Raw genomic sequence first — 18274 nt, 5'->3', positions numbered from 1 at the left:
AACAGTGCTACCCACCCACGTTCATTTATATATATATATATATATATATACACACACACACACACACACACACACTCACCTAGGGCAGCTATTAGTATCTCCAGTTAACCTGACTGCATGTCTTTCGACTTTGGGAGGAAACCGGAGCTCCCAGAAGAAACCCACACAGACACAGGGAGAACATGCAAACTCCACACAGAAATGAATGGATGCCTGGCAGGGGAATCAAACTCAGGTCCTACTTGCCACTGTGCCACATTTTAAAAAACAGACAAATACAATATAACACATTATATACGCAATATGTATATTTTTAAATACATTTAACCTGTAACCTCCCCAAACACATAAATAAGGTGAATTTGCTGGGCTAAATTGCCCGTAGCTGTGAGTAAGTGAGCGAGTGAATGTGTAAGTGAGTGTGATTATTTGTTGTCCTGCCTTGGATTGACATCTTGATCTCAGTGTGTTCCTGCTTTGTGCCCAGTGTCTCCTGGTAAAACCCGATCCACTGCAACCTTGACCAGGATGAAGTATGATTAAACTGTAAAGTTATTTTTACTCTCTTGAGCAAGTTTGTCAGAACAAATGTATACTTTTACTCCATTCTTAAGATGACAGAGACATAGTGGCTCGGTGGGCAGCACTGCAAGAAGGTCCTGGGTTCGATCCTCAGGTGGGGTGGTCTTTTCTGTATGGAGTTTGCATGTTCTCCCCATGTTTTTGTGAGCTCCGGTTTTCTCCCACAGTCGAAACATTTACTCTAGCATGGGTCCTGGGATCTCGGTTTGAGCCTCGCCTCTCTGGTCACTGTCTGTGAGGAGGGTGGCATGGTGGGTTTCCAACCTCCTCCCATAAACAAATACAGAGGGTGGACTGGCTGCTCTAATGCCACTTGATGTGCATAAGGGTGTGTTGCCTTGCAGTGAATTGCCACGCTGTCCATACTTTATTCACTCATTGAGCCAAGTGTTTAGGGGTGACACAGGGCGTACCACGACCCTGAGCAAGCAACATAACTTGTTTGTTTATTAGGATTTTAACGTCATGTTTTACACTTTGGTTACATTCATGACAGGAACGGTAGTTACTCATTACACAAGATGCATCAGTTCAGAAGGTTATATCAAACACAGTCATGGACAATTTAGTGTCTCCAATTCACCTCACTTGCACGTCTTTGGACTGGAGAACACAGACCGCCCCACCTGGGGATTGAACCCAGGACCTTCTTGCTGTGAGGCGACAGTGCTACCCACTTAGACACCATAATAGCCGCCCACATAACTTGTTTGTTAAAAAAAAAAACATCTCTTAAACAATTAAGTGATTCAAAAAGACTCAGTTTAAAGACGACGCCACTGATTCACCACGCCGTGAATCAGAATCGTGGAGTCGATTCCAAGTCATAGGTGGTGTTCTAAACCACACGTCGTCCACTACGTAAGTTTGAAGCGGCCCAGTGCAAAACTGTTTGGACGCTACGTATAACTGTGCATTTTAGAAGGTCTTGAGTACATCAGAAATTATTATACAGAACTTTTGGACTAAAAATAGTGCGCACAGCCGCACACGATAGTAAACAAAAGATGTGGTTGAGGACGCGCCCCATGCTGGCGTTTCTTTGTGTGTCTCGTTGTTATTCCGGATTTGTTGAGCAGAATGAGGGAACAGAGCGCCACATAGAGTTAGAGTAACGAAATGCAAATGAACGACAACGCATCAATTCGTTTTACATTTACATTTTCGGTATTTTAGCAGGCGCTTTTATCCAAAGCGACTTACAGTATTGTGACAGTATACAGTCTGAGCAATTGAGGGTTAAGGGCCTTACTCAAGGGCCCAACAGTGGTAACCTGGCAGTGGTGGGGCTTGAACCAGCGACCTTTCGGTTACTAGTTCAGTACCTTAACCACTAGGCTACAACTGCCCTTGTTTTCACAAGTATGAGACAAATACTGGCAGCCACAAAGACCTGAAAATGATGAGAAAGCAATAGCACCACATTCATTATACCACAATATGTGTGTTGTGTATCTATCTAGATATATATATATACAGTAGATATATATATATATTTACATTTTCAGCAACTTACACAATGAGCGGAACACGATGAGCAATTGAGGGTTAAGGGACTTGTTTAGGGACCCAACAGTGGCAACTTGGTGGTGGCGGGGCTTGAACCGGCAACCTTCTGTTTACTAGTCCAGTACCTTAACCACTGAGCTATCACTGGTTAGATAGATAGATAGATAGATAGATAGATAGATGGATGGATGGATGGATGGATGGACGGACGGACGGACGGACGGACGGACGGATGGATAGATGGATAGATAGATAGATAGATAGATAGACAGACAGACAGACAGACAGACAGGTGGATGGATGGACGGACGGATGGACGGACAGACAGACAGATAGATAGATAGATAGAGAGACAGGTAGATAGATGGATGGATAGAGAGACAGATAGATAGATAGATGGATGGATGGATGGATGGATGGATGGACGGACGGACGGACGGACAGATAGACAGACGGATAGATGGATGGATAGATAGATAGATAGATAGATAGATAGATAGATAGATAGATAGATAGATAGATAGATAGATAGACGAACAGATAGATTTCTCCACCAACAGAGGCACAGGAGCTTTTATTTTGCACTTAAACGTTTGACTACAACTGTTTTATGTTAAAGTGTGGCACAATTAAGTAGTGGGTAACACTGTGTGAATGTGTGATTGCCCTGTGATGGACTGGTGACATTAAATGAATGAATGAATGTTTTATGTTAACTTTCCATCCCACATGAGAGTAATGTAAGTTTTGGTATATAGATCACTCACACACAGCTAGTGCAATCAGTTTTATTACCAAACCAGTTTAATGTCTGAACATTTATAACTAACACAGTTTTATTAATAAAAATACAAAACTTTTATTTTATACATAAGCTGCATTATGAAGTACAAAATATAAAAATAGAAATGTTTTTTATTATGTCACTATTTATGCTAGCCCACAATTGCTGAGAGCTGTCAGTCATCTACACGGACATGATTGGCTATGTCTAAGGGGGCCAGAGCCTGGAGGGACAACCGAACCCCTGCGATAGGTCGGAGCCCTTTCCTCGGTAGTCCTACCTTGTACCCAGAGTTTCCTGGTAGAACCGAACCCGACGTGACCCAGACCAGGATTAAAATTTTATGAGAATTTAACAAAAAGTAAACGAACGTTAAGTAATACTATGTGTATATAGACGAGGTGGACAAAATAACAAAAACAGTACATTAATAAGAAGATTAACTTGAGATACAGATTAATTACAATTTAAAAATGTACCCTACCACAGGATACTGTCCAGTGTGAAAAGGGTGTAAAATCCATGTGCATCAGCCTTCATATTTGAGGGAAACAGTCTCACAAGTCATGGCAGTCTGTGAAAGCGCCCGGCCAGCCATTAGCAGAGCTGAGATTTGAACTTGTGAGCTTAAGATGTTTTCAAAGAATAGTTTGACACACATCAGGATGAAGCCAGGCTCCTTCCATGCTCTCTGCAATGACTAAATCTAAACATCAGTAAAACACAGACTGTAGAGTAGATCTTCATCCCTTGAAGAGTCGAAGAAGCGCCAACATCCCACTGAACCATTTTGGTTGTTGTTTGTATGGCAGCATTTCTATGAGAATGAAAGCTGTCTGAAGGCAAAAACTGAACCTTATTACTATTTGATACTTGATATGAAGCTGTTGTCACTGGTTTCTGTTATTTTGTCTACCCCCTGTGTGTGTTACTGTGGCTCATCCAGGTTAATCTCAGTAAAGAAATCCACAGGGTCGTTGTCTGTAAAACAATTGTTGTAGGAGTGAATATTCTACGCCTTCATGGCTCTCAGTTCATGACACAATGAAAGGATTATTAATCAGATATAGAGTATATGGCCAAAAGTATGTGGACACCCCTAATTATTGAGGCTGCAAGGCTAAAGTAGCCTACAAGTAATGGTAGATGTCAATTTCTTTCAAAATCTACCTTTACTAAAACACCCATAGTTGCGTGACTGGATTATGTTTAGCCTATGTTTAGCAGTGAATAAGTATTTGCCCCCTTCCCAATTTCATCTTCCCATTTTTATTAACTAGTGCTAAGAAACTAAAATGCCACTTTTAAATGATCATTCCATTGATTAAATATAGAGATTCATTTAAAACCGATATCACCTTAAAAAAAAAAAAAACGATTAAAAAAAAAAAAAAAAATGCCCCTTAGCTACTAAATCAAAAGGCTATTTATATGGCTGGGCACTGATATTGATCAAACATCAGTTGATGTTCCAGTTCATTCCAAAGCTGTTAGGTGGGGCTGGGGTCAGGACTATGTGCTGGTCACTGGAGTTGCTTTAAACTTCTTCATGTCTTTATTAAACTCGCTTTGTGCACAGAGGCACAACCATGCTTCCCTAAACTGCAGCAAAGTTGAAAGCATAATTCACATGATATAATTGATTTATTACACCTGTTAGCAACTGTTGTGGCTAAAACACATGAATTCAATAATTAAAAAGGGTGTCCCAATCCTTTTGTCCACATACTGTAGTACATGTGGACAGACCAGTGTTTGAGTCATTGCTGTTGTTTTCACTTTGCTCCTGGTCCTTTGGTTCGGATGAAGCTTCATTTGCAAGAACAGAATCTCCAATCAGATCGAGGTCCAAATTAAACCCGACTTTCTTCACATCCAGAGATAGACTGCTCTCTGACGAGAAGCTGTTCTCTTCCGGGATGTTCAGCACAGCTGAAGGACCAGACGGTGGAAGAAAACAACATTGTTAAATACTGAAAATCCAGCTGAAACAACAAAATACACCTAACAAACAACTACAAGTTCATATTTTAACCAATTCCAATAATAAATATTGGTTTATAAGATTGTTTACAAATTATATTAGTTATTTATATTGCGACAAGGACGGACAGGGTCTTTTCCTGCTGCTGCTTATATGCAATCAGTTTTTTGGAAGATAACTACATTTCAAAAGTAATGATAAACCCACTCTGTTCAAGCTAAAATTTGTGCCGGCTCTTTATATATAGGGAGAAATTGCATAAACAAACTCTTTTCTCCCTTTTTAGCGCGTCCAATTGCCCGATTGCTTCATGCTTCCTCTCCACCAATGCCGATCCCCGCTCTGATTGAGGAGAACGAAGCTAACCCACGCCCCCTCCGACACGTGGGCAGCAGCCGTATGCATTTTGTCACCTACACTTTGACGAGTGCAATGCAGATCAGCACTGTGTACGGAGAGACACGCCCTGACACCCGTCTCTGTGCAGGTGCCGTCAATCAGCCAGCAGAGGTCATAATTACATTAGTTATGAGAGAGTCCATATCCGGCTTTAATATCCCACCGCTATCTGAACAACAGGCCAATCGTTGTTCATGTGGCTTCTCAGCCCAGCCGGCAGGCAGAGCTGAGATTCGATACGATGTATTCGAGATCCCAGTTCTGGTTCCAGCGTGTGTTTTCACCGCTATACCACCTGAGTGGCTCGTGACGGCTCTTTTCAAACGAATTACTCTTCGTTGATGTAAATGTGAGTGAACACAGTGTTGAATTACGAGAGGATGGCGTTTGTTCAGGTTTGTCTCCAGCACATCCGTTCGCTACTGGCTTGGTTTCACTGGAATCCTCTTCCAAGTTTGTAGGCAATTCTGCTACTGAAAAAAAAGAAGAAACAAAAAGGTTTAATTATGTGGACACCCCTTCAATCATATAAAGTCCTGATCTTACCCCATCAAACACCCTTAGTATACAAAAAAAGTTGCTTTTGGACTTTAAAAGCATGTACGCTGAGTGAATGTGAGAGCATGATTTCGCTTAGCAGTTTTACGAAGTCTGACTGGAAACTACACAGAGGTGTTAAGTGGGCTGTGAGAAAGCAGTTCTCATCACACCCCACAAATACTGAGCAGCAGCACAGCAAAAGGAAAAGCCTACATCTCTAATTACCATCTAATTACCATACAGTCACAGTTTCAGCTGATGAGAATAGAATGAAACCAAGCTGTGACTCCTGACTTTTATTTTACTTTCCTGACAGAAATCATTACATTTCCAAATCATTACATTCACAAAATAATTCTTGCACTGTGTATTTGATTAAAGTCTGCTTGCAATTTGTTTACTTTAATTAAAAAGTGAATGACACTCAGTGTACAGACAGCATCCACATGATTCCATTGTTTAAACTTACTTAAACTGTTCTTACCTTTGGTTTGGTCGATGAATCCTCCATGCTCCATGCTCCGGAGCGGGGTTTCGTGGTCAGTGTTCGTCAGATCAAAGGAATATCTCTGCACACACAATTCCCAGTTCATGTCAAACCATGTCTTTATGGACCTCACTCTGATGCTGTTTTGGTCAATGGTAGCTGATATGCCCAGCATTAGAATAGTATTGCCAAAGCATTATCAAGAGGACATTAAAGAGTAAAACAAACTTATAATTATATATAAATAATTATAGTAAGAAAAGTATAATGAACAGTACAGCAGTTTGGATTTAAGATATGAAGAAAATAAAAGGGGGAAATAATGAATAAATATTTCTATAAGTACATAAAGGTGTTTATTACTTCTGTGGTCAATCAGATTACTTTTTGTGTTGAATACTTGTACACTAAAATATATTTAAAATATGTGTACTGTATTATTATGGAATACTTATTTCATCCTGTATTAAATCATCACAGTTGATATTTGCATTTATTACACAAATTTTTGTTTTGTGAAGTGCTTGCTTACTTTTCCTTTTTTCCAAAGAATGTACAACAGCACAGCGAGGGCAGCGCTGAGGACCAGGATGATGATGAGAATTAAGATTCCTGTAAATAAACAGTAGACACTTGCAGTGTGTGTATAGAATGAGTTTTAACTGAAACTATTGCATCGTGAAGTGCGTTTGTTTATGCTCACCTGTGGCTAATTTACCACTGGAGTTTCTTTTTGTAGCCACACCTGTACAACACAGAAACAGTCATGGATCAGTGGGAGCTGTGAGGGTTCGATCTGAAGGGGAATACAAAGTGATACCTTCCCTCTAGTAGAATAACATTAAAACCACCTCCTTGTTTCTACACTCACTGTCCATTTTATCAGCTGCACTTACCATATAGAAGCACTTTGTAGTTCAACAATTACTGACTGTAGTCCATCTGTTTCTCTACATACTTTTTTAGTATGCTTTCACCCTGTTCTTCAATGGTCAGGACCCCCACAGGACCACCACAGAGCAGGTATTATTTGGGTGGTGGATCATTCTCAGCACTTCAGTGACACTGACATGGTGGTGGTGTGTTAGTGTGTGTTGTGCTGGTATGAGTGGATCAGACACAGCAGCGCTGCTGGAGTTTTTAAACACCTCACTGTCACTGCTGGACTGAGAATAGTCCACCAACCAAAAATATCCAGCCAACAGCGCCCCGTGGGCAGCGTCCTGTGACCACTGATGAAGGTCTAGAAGATGACCGACTCAAACGGCAGCAATAGATGAGCGATCGTCTCTGACATTACATCTACAAGGTGGACCGACTAGATAGGAGTGTCTAATAGAGTGGACAGTGAGTGGACACTGTATTTAAAAACTTCAGCAGCGCTGCTGTGTCTGATCCACTCATACCAGCACAACACACACTAACACACCACCACCATGTCAGTGTCACTGCAGTGCTGAGAATGATCCACCACCTAAATAATACCTGCTCTGTGGGGGTCCTGACCATTGAAGAACAGGGTGAAAGGTGGTAACAAAGCATGCAGAGAAACAGATGGACTACAGTCAGTAATTGTAGAACTACAAAGTGCTTCTATATGGTAAGTGGAGCTGATCAAATGGGCAGTGAGTGTAGAAACAAGAACAAATTAATTTTAATGTATAGATTTAGTTTTTCTGGTGGCTCTCCCATGCAGGATCCCCCTCACTAAGCCTCAACTCCTGATTGAGAATCATTGATCATATTTGGTGTTTTAACTCTGTGAAAGCACATTATTGGGCATATTCAAACCAATGTAATAACATTTAAGGAAAGCTTAATAATTAACACTATATGACCAAAAGTGTGGGGATGTCCACCGTTTATTTCTTTCTGCCACATTCATTGCTAACAGGTATATACTGTATAATAAACTGTTGTAAAGTGTAAAGCTGAACTTAGGTTAGGGTTGTTGAAGCGAATCATCTTAGTCTTCTAATAAAAATGGCGAAATTGTAGAATAGACAAACACTTTTCAGCTTTTTTATGGCTCGGGGGCAGTGGCACTGACAAAAAGACAAGAGAGGGAGCTGAAGGAGAAGATGGCAGAGATGAAGATGCTGCAGCACAGGTAAGACACATAAAATATGAAGTTGAAATGGTTTGGGCATGTGCAGAGGAGGGATGAGAGGAAGCCCAATGAGGAGATTTATGGATGTGGTGAGGGAGGACATGCTGGTGGTTGGGATGACGGAGGAGGATGTTTAGTGCAGGGCAAGATGGAGATGGCCACTTCTAATAAGAGCAGCTGAAAGAAGAAGACATTTATTTACCGTGGATTTAACCCATTAATTACCATCATTTAAATTGGGGCCTCATATTTTTGAAAATTAATGAAAGAGAAAGATTATAGTTAAGGCACAACATCAGAATTATTATATTATTTCCAGGGGACAGGAGGATTCAGAAAAGAGTGAGAATTTGCCAAAACCAGAGAATAAAGGCACCAAGAAGAAGGAGGAGAGGAAGGCCAAAGAAGAGGTTTATGAATGCCGTGACGAAGGAGGATGTTCAGAACAGGACAAGATGAGGACAAATGATTTTCAGTGGTCACCCCTGACTGAAGCAGCCGAGAAAAGAAGAAGAGATTTTACCATTGCTTATTTTCATGATAAATGCCTGCAAGCAAAAAAACGTTGTTGATTTTCAGATAAATCTGGACCCTTAATTACAAAAAACCCTCTATAACCCTCGACACTGCCAACAACTTTGCCTTGTGGAGAAATATGTGTCTGCTAAACATGAGTGAGTTACAAGTGCACATTTTTATGATACTCGTAAACCCTAACTAATAAAAAAATTAAATGGTTTATTTCTGGATTCATGTTTAACAGAACAACTGCATGATTTTTGAATTGTGTGTGTGTGTGCGTGCGTGCGTGCGTGTGTGTGTGTGTGTGTGTGCGCGCGTGTACGCTATGCTGTGCAACCCCTAAACACCCACATTAGAAACTAAGTAGCTTGTGGACTGCAATGAATACCTCAAGCAGCCAAAACCACACATACCATGCACACGCACATCTACGTGCACAAACACACACACACACACACACACACACACACACACACACACACACACACACACACACACACACACACACACAGAGCACACTGACCTAATTAACCTAACTGACTCTCAGAAACACATTAAAAAACAAACCCTAGGTATGAGTATGGGTTTTTTCCCCTGAGATATTTATGGGCAGGGGCATGAAACCAATACCCCGCCCTTATTTACTCATATTTTGAAAGGCATACAGGTCCTTCTCAAAAAATTAGCATATTGTGATAAAGTTCATTATTTTCCATAATGTAATGATAAAAATTAAACTTTCATATATTTTAGATTCATTGCACACCAACTGAAATATTTCAGGTCTTTTATTGTTTTAATACTGATGATTTTGGCATACAGCTCATGAAAAAATCTCAAAAAATTAGCATATTTCATCCGACCAATAAAAGAAAAGTGTTTTTAATACAAAAAAAGTCAACCTTCAAATAATTATGTTCAGTTATGCACTCAATACTTGGTCGGGAATCCTTTTGCAGAAATGACTGCTTCAATGCGGCGTGGCATGGAGGCAATCAGCCTGTGGCACTGCTGAGGTGTTATGGAGGCCCAGGATGCTTCGATAGCGGCCTTAAGCTCATCCAGAGTGTTGGGTCTTGTGTCTCTCAACTTTCTCTTCACAATATCCCACAGATTCTCTATGGGGTTCAGGTCAGGAGAGTTGGCAGGCCAATTGAGCACAGTAATACCATGGTCAGTAAACCATTCACCAGTGGTTTTGGCACTGTGAGCAGGTGCCAGGTCGTGCTGAAAAATGAAATCTTCATCTCCATAAAGCTTTTCAGCAGATGGAAGCATGAAGTGCTCCAAAATCTCCTGATAGCTAGCTGCATTGACCCTGCCCTTGATAAAACACAGTGGACCAACACCAGCAGCTGACATGGCACCCCAGACCATCACTGACTGTGGGTACTTGACACTGGACTTCAGGCATTTTGGCATTTCCTTCTCCCCAGTCTTCCTCCAGACTCTGGCACCTTGATTTCCGAAAACAGTACTTTGGACCACTGAGCAACAGTCCAGTGCTGCTTCTCTGTAGCCCAGGTCAGGCGCTTCTGCCGCTGTTTCTGGTTCAAAAGTGGCTTGACCTGGGGAATGCGGCACCTGTAGCCCATTTCCTGCACACGCCTGTGCACGGTGGCTCTGGATGTTTCTACTCCAGACTCAGTCCACTGCTTCCGCAGGTCCCCCAAGGTCTGGAATCGGCCCTTCTCCACAATCTTCCTCAGGGTCCGGTCACCTCTTCTCGTTGTGCAGCGTTTTCTGCCACACTTTTTCCTTCCCACAGACTTCCCACTGAGGTGCCTTGATACAGCACTCTGGGAACAGCCTATTCGTTCAGAAATTTCTTTCTGTGTCTTACCCTCTTGCTTGAGGGTGTCAATGATGGCCTTCTGGACAGCAGTCAGGTCGGCAGTCTTACCCATGATTGCAGTTTTGAGTAATGAACCAGGCTGGGAGTTTTTAAAAGCCTCAGGAATCTTTTGCAGGTGTTTAGAGTTAATTCGTTGATTCAGATGATTAGGTTAATAGCTCGTTTAGAGAACCTTTTCATGATATGCTAATTTTTTGAGATTTTTGGGTTTTCATGAGCTGTATGCCAAAATCATCAGTATTAAAACAATAAAAGACCTGAAATATTTCAGTTGGTGTGCAATGAATCTAAAATATATGAAAGTTTAATTTTTATCATTACATTATGGAAAATAATGAACTTTATCACAATATGCTAATTTTTTGAGAAGGACCTGTATTTGTACAAACACGATCAGTAACTAATTTAGTCAGGATGGAAGTATCTCTCATCAGTAAAGGGCAGTTGTAGCCTAGCGGTTAAGGTACTGGACTAGTAATCAAAAGTTTGCTGGTTCCACTGCCAGGTTGCCACTGCTGAGCCCTTGAGCAAGACCATTAAGCCTTAATTGGTTAGATGGTGTACTGTCATAGTACTGTAAGTCGCTTTGGATAAAAGCTTTTATAATTATCCATGCCACTGGCACTAACACAAATATTTATTTGCATTTTACCTACTGTCCCAACTCCTACTGTCCCAATAGGTGTAATAAGAAATGAAAAGAAAAGAAATGATATGCTTCCAACTTTGCAGCATCGGTTTTGGAAAGGCCCTTTCCTGTTCCAGCAAAGAAACTCCAGTGTCCTGCACAGAGAACTAACCTCAGCCACACAAAACAGCTTTGGAATGACCTGGAACATCAGTGGAGGCTTTCTTGACTAACATCAGTGGCCAGCCATATAAATGCTGCCATATTTTGACTGAATGGGCACAAATTCCCACAAACATAGAGGTCACTTCATTTTAATACCATTTGTTTCTTTTAAATGGGACATCCAACAAGCTCATGGTCAGGTGTCCAACTACTGTAATATGTTCTGTGTAATCAGAGTCAGTCAGGAAATAGAAATGAAACCAATGAAAGGCACTCATAAAAATAAACTGCAATTCTTGATTAAATCCAGAAAAAAAATCTGTTTGTACTTCATATTTCATTAATTGAGTTTAATAATACATTTATTATGCATTGTAAAATGTTCTTATTTATTATTGAAGAATTGGCTAAGAGTCTTATGTCAGCCCCTAATCACTTCATTTTAATACCATTTGTTTTTTTTAATGGGACATCCAACAAGCTCATGGTCAGGTGTCCAGTTACTTTTAGCCATATAGTGTATAACAGAAACTTGATAGACATTCTATTGCTAGCCAAATTAAGTCAAATGTATTGTTTATAACACTTTTATTTAAATAATGGACATCATATCAAAGCAAATTTATTGATTCCAGGACCAAAACCTCTGATGAGCAGCCTTTAGAGGAACCAGACTCAGCAGGGACCTTCATCCTCATCAGGTAACCTGGAATAGCTGTTATATAAGAGCTGAATCAGGATCCTTACCTGGAGTCTTGGGAAGCAGTGGTATAGAAGTGGCATTAGATTCTTCGTCTGATGGGTCCTTGGTGTACGATGTGCTGTTATCTTTTGGAATATCCTGGAATATCGTGGTGGTCTCATTGCTGCTGGGCAGCTGTGTGGCCGTAACATTTGAAGGATCTGAATTCGGATCAGGTTTCTGTGTGGCAGCACTGATAAACTGATCATGATCAGTGCTGCTGTTGATGGAAGGTGCTTCATTAGTGGTTCCGTTGTTTGGTTCCTGACTGTTGACTGTAGTGCTGGTGATCATGCAAACACAAAACACTGCTGGCAGAGGAAAGAAGAGAAAAGAAAGAATTAAGAAAGAATTGCTTTGTTAGAATTCGTTCTATCCTGGTCAGGCCTGCGGTGGGCCCAGTTTCCTCTGAATCACTGGGCGCAATGCAGGGACACACCCAAGACGGGACACCTCAACCACCCATCCCTCAGACACAGCCCACTCTATTAGCTGTGCTGTTCAAATCTTGTAATGATCAGTCCCAATTCCACCAGAAAACACTAATCACAAGGCAGGGAAACCCTGGACAGGGTGCCAATCCATCGCAGGAGGAAAATACTTTAATGAAAACCACCAGTCTGATGGTTCCAAACCTGAACAGCGACCATCTGTACTGGAACTCCATAAAAACAACAGTCTCATACCTAAAGTTCTGGTAATGTGTGGATAACAAGTGCACTTAGGGTTGAGGCCCAACTACTGTAATACGTTCTGTAGAATCAGAGTCAGTCAGGAAATAAAAATGAAACCAATGAAAGGTGCTTATAAAAATAAACTGCATTTCTTGATTAAATCCAGAAAAAATCTGTTTGTAATTCATATTTCATTAATTGAGTTTAATAATACATTTATTATGCATTGCAAAATGTTCTCTTTTATTATTAAAGAATTGGCTAAGAGTCTTATGTCAGCCCCTAAAGACGATACAACACATGGACTTGATCAAACAAATAATAATTATAATAAAATCTATAAATAAATAAATAATAAAATATATAGAAGAAACAAACGTAGCTTACCGAGAGCGTACAGGTGAATCTGTGCTTTGAACATCTTAAATCTTGGAGTATTTCGCCCAGCACTTGATTTACTGACAGCGGTAACGTGCTTCGTTCACACAAAATGGCTTCGTTTTCCCTCTCTGGTTAGCGTCATCTTCGAGAGCGAGATCGCTGGCATGAACAGGATGCTGCTGCTTGCAAACGCTCAGTGTTTTTACACGCCACACCGAGACTGATCACAGGAAGTTAAACATGCACAGGAAGCAGCAAGGTATTTCATATAACCACACTTGACGTTTACGTGCATTTGTTAGGAACGCAACGTCGTGGCAGACTTCTGTGACCGGCTAATTCACACACAATGTTCCTCTTTTTGTGAAAGGCCCTTACATGTTCCAACATGACTGGGACAATGTGCAAGACTATAATGACATCATTTGCTGTACGAGTTCGGTGTAGAGGAACTCCATGGCCTGCACTAATCCCTGACCTGAACCCCACTGAACAACTGTGGGATTAATTGGAACGTTAATTGTGAGCCGAGTCTCCTGGTCCAGTCTGTACCTGACCTCACATAATGGGCACAAATTTTCACAGACAGACTCCAAAGTGTTGTGCAAAGCCTTCGCAACTCAGTGGAGGCCAACTTCATAACATACCAATGCCCATGATCTTGAAACAAGATGTCCACATACTTTTGCACATATAACATGTTTCTCTGTACAAAAAGAAAAAAAATCCTTCCCAAAACTACTAGCACAAAGTTGGATGCACGTTTTATTCGCCTGAACTCAAAAGTTAGTAGTGTGCTAATACTTTTTGGCCATAGACTTCACTTCATTTCATTTTCATCAACCGCTTTATCCTGGTCAGGGTTGTGATGGGTCCAGTTTCATTGGGAAACACCCTGGACAGGGCACGAATACATAATCTCACCCCCTGCCCCCTGACACCCACCCCTCTCAGCCGATAGCACCACGCGATTCAAAATGATCTCAGTGGTGGTGGGCTAGTGGAATAGCGCCCACCACTGGTCTTTGTGGATCTTGCTTTGAGCACAGGGGCACGATCATGAAACAGGAAATGGCCTAGAAAGGTCAGCTAGGGTTTCTCCTTATAGCTGCTGCTGCAACAGCGACACCTGCTGTCTGGTCGAGGCACCAAATCGAGCAGTTTGAGGTACACACGGGGCAGTGATCCTTCATCCTTCAAGGCTCTTTGTAAGAATCCACCACAAATACAAAAAATAGAGATGATGTGTCATTTATTTAAAAAAAAAACATTTATTATCTGTACAATAAACCACTTTCTCCAAAAGCAATACACAAGGCATCAATGTTCATCCAAAACACTAAACACTCGGCTTCAAAAATGATCAAACCTATGTTTACGAGTCACATTTCACATTGCGGCCGTATTTGTCGATCAGTCGGTGACGCCAGGCCCGGGTCACCTGATGGTGCGGTACATCATGAAGTCGACGGTGGTGCATCGTGGGAACTTGCCGATGGAGCTCTCCTCCACCGGCGTGTAGACTTTGATCTGGCGCATGTGTGTGTCGCGGCCGTTCTGGTGGTTGGCCAGGACCGCGATCTGGATCATGAACGTCCTGATGGGATTGTTCGCTATGTCCAGCAGCGGGATGTGGATCCACCCGCTCGGCTCCACCATCTCTAACTGCTGCTCAAACACACACACACACACACACACGGAACACCTTTTAAGACACCACAGGGTCAATACTATGTGGACACTCCCCCTGACTTGTCACTTCGGGTGTTTCAGCCGCATCCGTTGCTAACCGGTGTAAAAAATTTATGATATAATTGAAATTACATGCGTCCAACTTTGCGTCAACAGTTTGAAGAAGGTTCTCCTTTCCTTCTAGGCCTGCCAAGTTGTTGTTGTGTTGTGTTTTATCGCCATTATAAGCTCTGTATTTACAGCCACCTCTATGGCGTGCCATTTGTATGTTTTTCAGAACACTTTAACTACACGAAAGATGTTTAAAGAGGTTGAGATTACAAGAGATGTTTTAGTTTTATGCTTTTCAGAAATTTAAAAATCTTAGAATTTCTTTTATATCTGATCCAATTAGGTATACGTAGATTTCTGTCCTGGGTAAAAAACTCGCATTCACATAGAATATGTTTAATTGTTAAAGTAATTGAGCAATGAGAGCACTTTGGGCCTGCCAAGTAAAATTGAGGTCCTGGTTGAGTCTGATTCTTTTTAAGGTTTCTCTTAAGGTTTTATTATTTAGGGAGTTTTTGCTGCCACTGTTGGGTTTTTTGGACCTGGAATCTGTAAAGTTGCTTTAAGACGATGTCCTTTGTGAAAAGGCATTGTGGCGCTCAGGTGGAGGTTTTTAAATGGGTGCAAGGCACACAGTAACACCCTGGACGGGGCGCCAGTCCATCGCAGGGCAGACACACACACACACCCATTCACCTATAGGGCAATTCAGTGTCTCCAATTAACTTGACTGCATGTTTTTGGACTGTGGGAGGAAACCGGAGCTCCCGGAGGAAACACACGCAGACACGGGGAGAACATGCAAACTCCCCACAGAAAGGACCTGGACCGCCCCACCTGGGGATCGAACCCAGGACCTTCTTGCTGTGAGGTGACAGTGCTACACACTATTTAAAGATATGTAAAAATCATGAGAAATATTGCTTTAAGTATTGTTTTTTTTTGCTTTGTGGCTTACCCGGATCTCCAGTAGGTTGTGGAAGTTGTTTCCCACTCTGACTGAGATCTTGCTGGGTGTGTAGCTCTCATCCGATTTATAATCGGCATAAATACAGAGCATCTTCACCGTGGTCTTCCTCCTGAAACACACATCAGGGACAAATAAAGGATTTGCTGATTATTATGAATTTACTCACCTTTAATAACCCAGTTTTAGAATAACTACTATTCTTTACCTGAACTGGATGTTGACTAAGTGAGGCTGAGAGCCATCAGACTGCCAATACGTCTCCAGATTATCATCCCTCAACTGGTCGACTCCAAACCCTGCAGACACGGTTACAGTCCAAAGTTTAAATGCACTTGTAAGGAACATGGCAGTCGATCTGAAAACTTAATTTCTTTTCATCAGCTGCTCTCTTCTGGTCAGCATGACGGTTTGTTTGTTTATTTATTGGTTTAATGACATGGGTCAGGGTGGCAGCAGGTCCGGTTTAACCAAGGAAAACACTGCCTGCAAGGTAGGAATCCATTAAAGGGCTTTGGCTATTCATCCTGTCTCTCAGACAGAGCCAATCATGTCTTTGTAGAGGTCCCCAAACTGTCAAAGATGTCCCCAAAACACTCCCAACCTGGGGGTCACTTTATGCTGAGGGAAAATTACAATAGCTGTTGTATTATGGGTGACACCATCTGGAGTCAAGCAAGCTTACCTTGAGGCCACAATGCCAAAAAGAAGCTTGTGTTTCCCCCTAAATCTACAAGATTTACATTAATTGGGGGCTGGCAAAGCCCTGTGGTGGATTAGCACCCTGGGTGTAACCAGGGTGTGTTCATGCCATGCCAGAAAGCGATTGACCTAAATAAAACGATATCCCAGTTTGTTAGCTTGGGTCAGAATGCAGGCTACAAAGCGTTCCTGGAGCTGAGAAGGTTAAGTGCCTCGCTCAAGGGCCCAACAGTGGATCAACCTTCCAATTAATAGCCCAGAGGCGTAATCTGCACATGATAAAAAGAGGACTGAATCTTAAAACAATGAAATGAAGAGATTTAAGAAGCTCACCAGGTTTGCAAGAAGACAGAGACCACACGGCCTGAGATCCGATCTCACGGACGCTCCCTGTGCGCTCCAGCTGTTTGGGGTCAGCACCCGGAGGCGTTTTAGTAGTGGTCGCCATCCTTACTGCACCAAAAACTGTGGGAACAGAAAGAAGTTTTTTCAGGTCAATGGTAATTCCATTGTAATTTATAGTGTATAAAATCAGTTATGAAAAATACATTATTTTATTCAATTTGTGACGACGCACTTGGGTGGCACAGCAGTAAATTATGCTAGCCTACTCCCACTGGGATCCAGGGATCAAATCCCTAGCAGTGATATTGGCTGGTCGAACATCTATTTACATACATGATTGGCTATGTCTGAGAAGAGGTGGCCAAGGTCCCTCAATGGATTGTCACAGGGGTGTGTTTATGGGGATATTGGACCCACCCTGACCCTGACCAGTGGGGGTAAAACATGAAAATGAAAGGAGATCCCTTTCTTGTTCCTGCATGACTGTGCCCATGCGTACAGTTTAAGTTCCAGAAAGAGGGAACTACAGTGTCGTGGACCGAACCACACTGCACACCAGAGCATGAACAAATTCCCACAGACATACTCCAAAATCACGTAAAATCCTCATCCTTATAAGTGAAGTCCACATACTTTTGGCATTGCAGTATAACTGAAAATAATGCTTACTAATCTGTTTCCCCCCAATTTACTAACATATTTAAAACATATTCAGTTGTCTGTATCAATTAATAGTGAAATTATGCAAATATTTAAAAATGTAAACAAAGACTTGGCGAGTGGATAAACATTTAACGTTATCTGATAGCTACCTACAAAAGTCAACACGTTACACACAGTAAGCTGACTTAAACTAAATACATTTTAAATAAAATAAGTATAATTACCTATATTTTAAACGTAGCTGATCTGCTTGATAAACATCACATTCTTATAAACGAGTAAAGTCGTTGGCCAACGGACAATTTCTGGCTTTTGAATCGCTCCAGGGCTGCGTCCCAAACCGCATCATTAGGTACTCCAAAGTGTATCAAAATAGCACTCGTGGCGCACTCATTTCATGACCTATCTAGTCAGCTATTGTGCAATTTGGAACACATCCAGAGACTACGCATCCAAGAGGCTACAGCGCGCGCCCCGGTGACGTCGCAGCGG

The 18274-nt window shown here is 41.7% G+C and overlaps 2 protein-coding genes across 2 annotated transcripts; both read right to left on the bottom strand.

Annotated features, from left to right (window-relative positions):
* Positions 1 to 2865: 2865 nt before the first annotated feature.
* LOC134333724 (uncharacterized) lies at positions 2866 to 12357 on the bottom strand. The gene is made up of 7 exons (XM_063015853.1): positions 12313 to 12357; positions 6989 to 7030; positions 6818 to 6897; positions 6283 to 6367; positions 5633 to 5731; positions 4625 to 4807; positions 2866 to 3856 (listed from the first exon to the last, which is right to left on the bottom strand). Exons 4-7 carry the CDS (start codon positions 6314 to 6316, stop codon positions 3804 to 3806), a joined length of 369 nt encoding a protein of 122 aa, XP_062871923.1. The 5' UTR covers positions 6317 to 6367; positions 6818 to 6897; positions 6989 to 7030; positions 12313 to 12357; the 3' UTR covers positions 2866 to 3803.
* A 2240-nt stretch (positions 12358 to 14597) lies between these two features.
* Positions 14598 to 18112, bottom strand: anapc10 (anaphase promoting complex subunit 10). The gene is made up of 5 exons (XM_063015487.1): positions 18007 to 18112; positions 17108 to 17239; positions 16281 to 16371; positions 16064 to 16184; positions 14598 to 15030 (listed from the first exon to the last, which is right to left on the bottom strand). The coding sequence occupies exons 2-5, from the start codon at positions 17220 to 17222 to the stop codon at positions 14800 to 14802; spliced, it is 558 nt and encodes a 185-aa protein (XP_062871557.1). The 5' UTR covers positions 17223 to 17239; positions 18007 to 18112; the 3' UTR covers positions 14598 to 14799.
* Between the last annotated feature and the right edge of the window lie 162 nt (positions 18113 to 18274).

This window comes from Trichomycterus rosablanca, chromosome 19, assembly GCF_030014385.1.
Source record: "Trichomycterus rosablanca isolate fTriRos1 chromosome 19, fTriRos1.hap1, whole genome shotgun sequence".
Taxonomy (NCBI): Eukaryota; Metazoa; Chordata; class Actinopteri; order Siluriformes; family Trichomycteridae; genus Trichomycterus; species Trichomycterus rosablanca.
The sequence above is the reverse complement of the archived record's forward strand: the minus strand, read 5'-3'. Positions and strand labels throughout refer to the sequence as shown.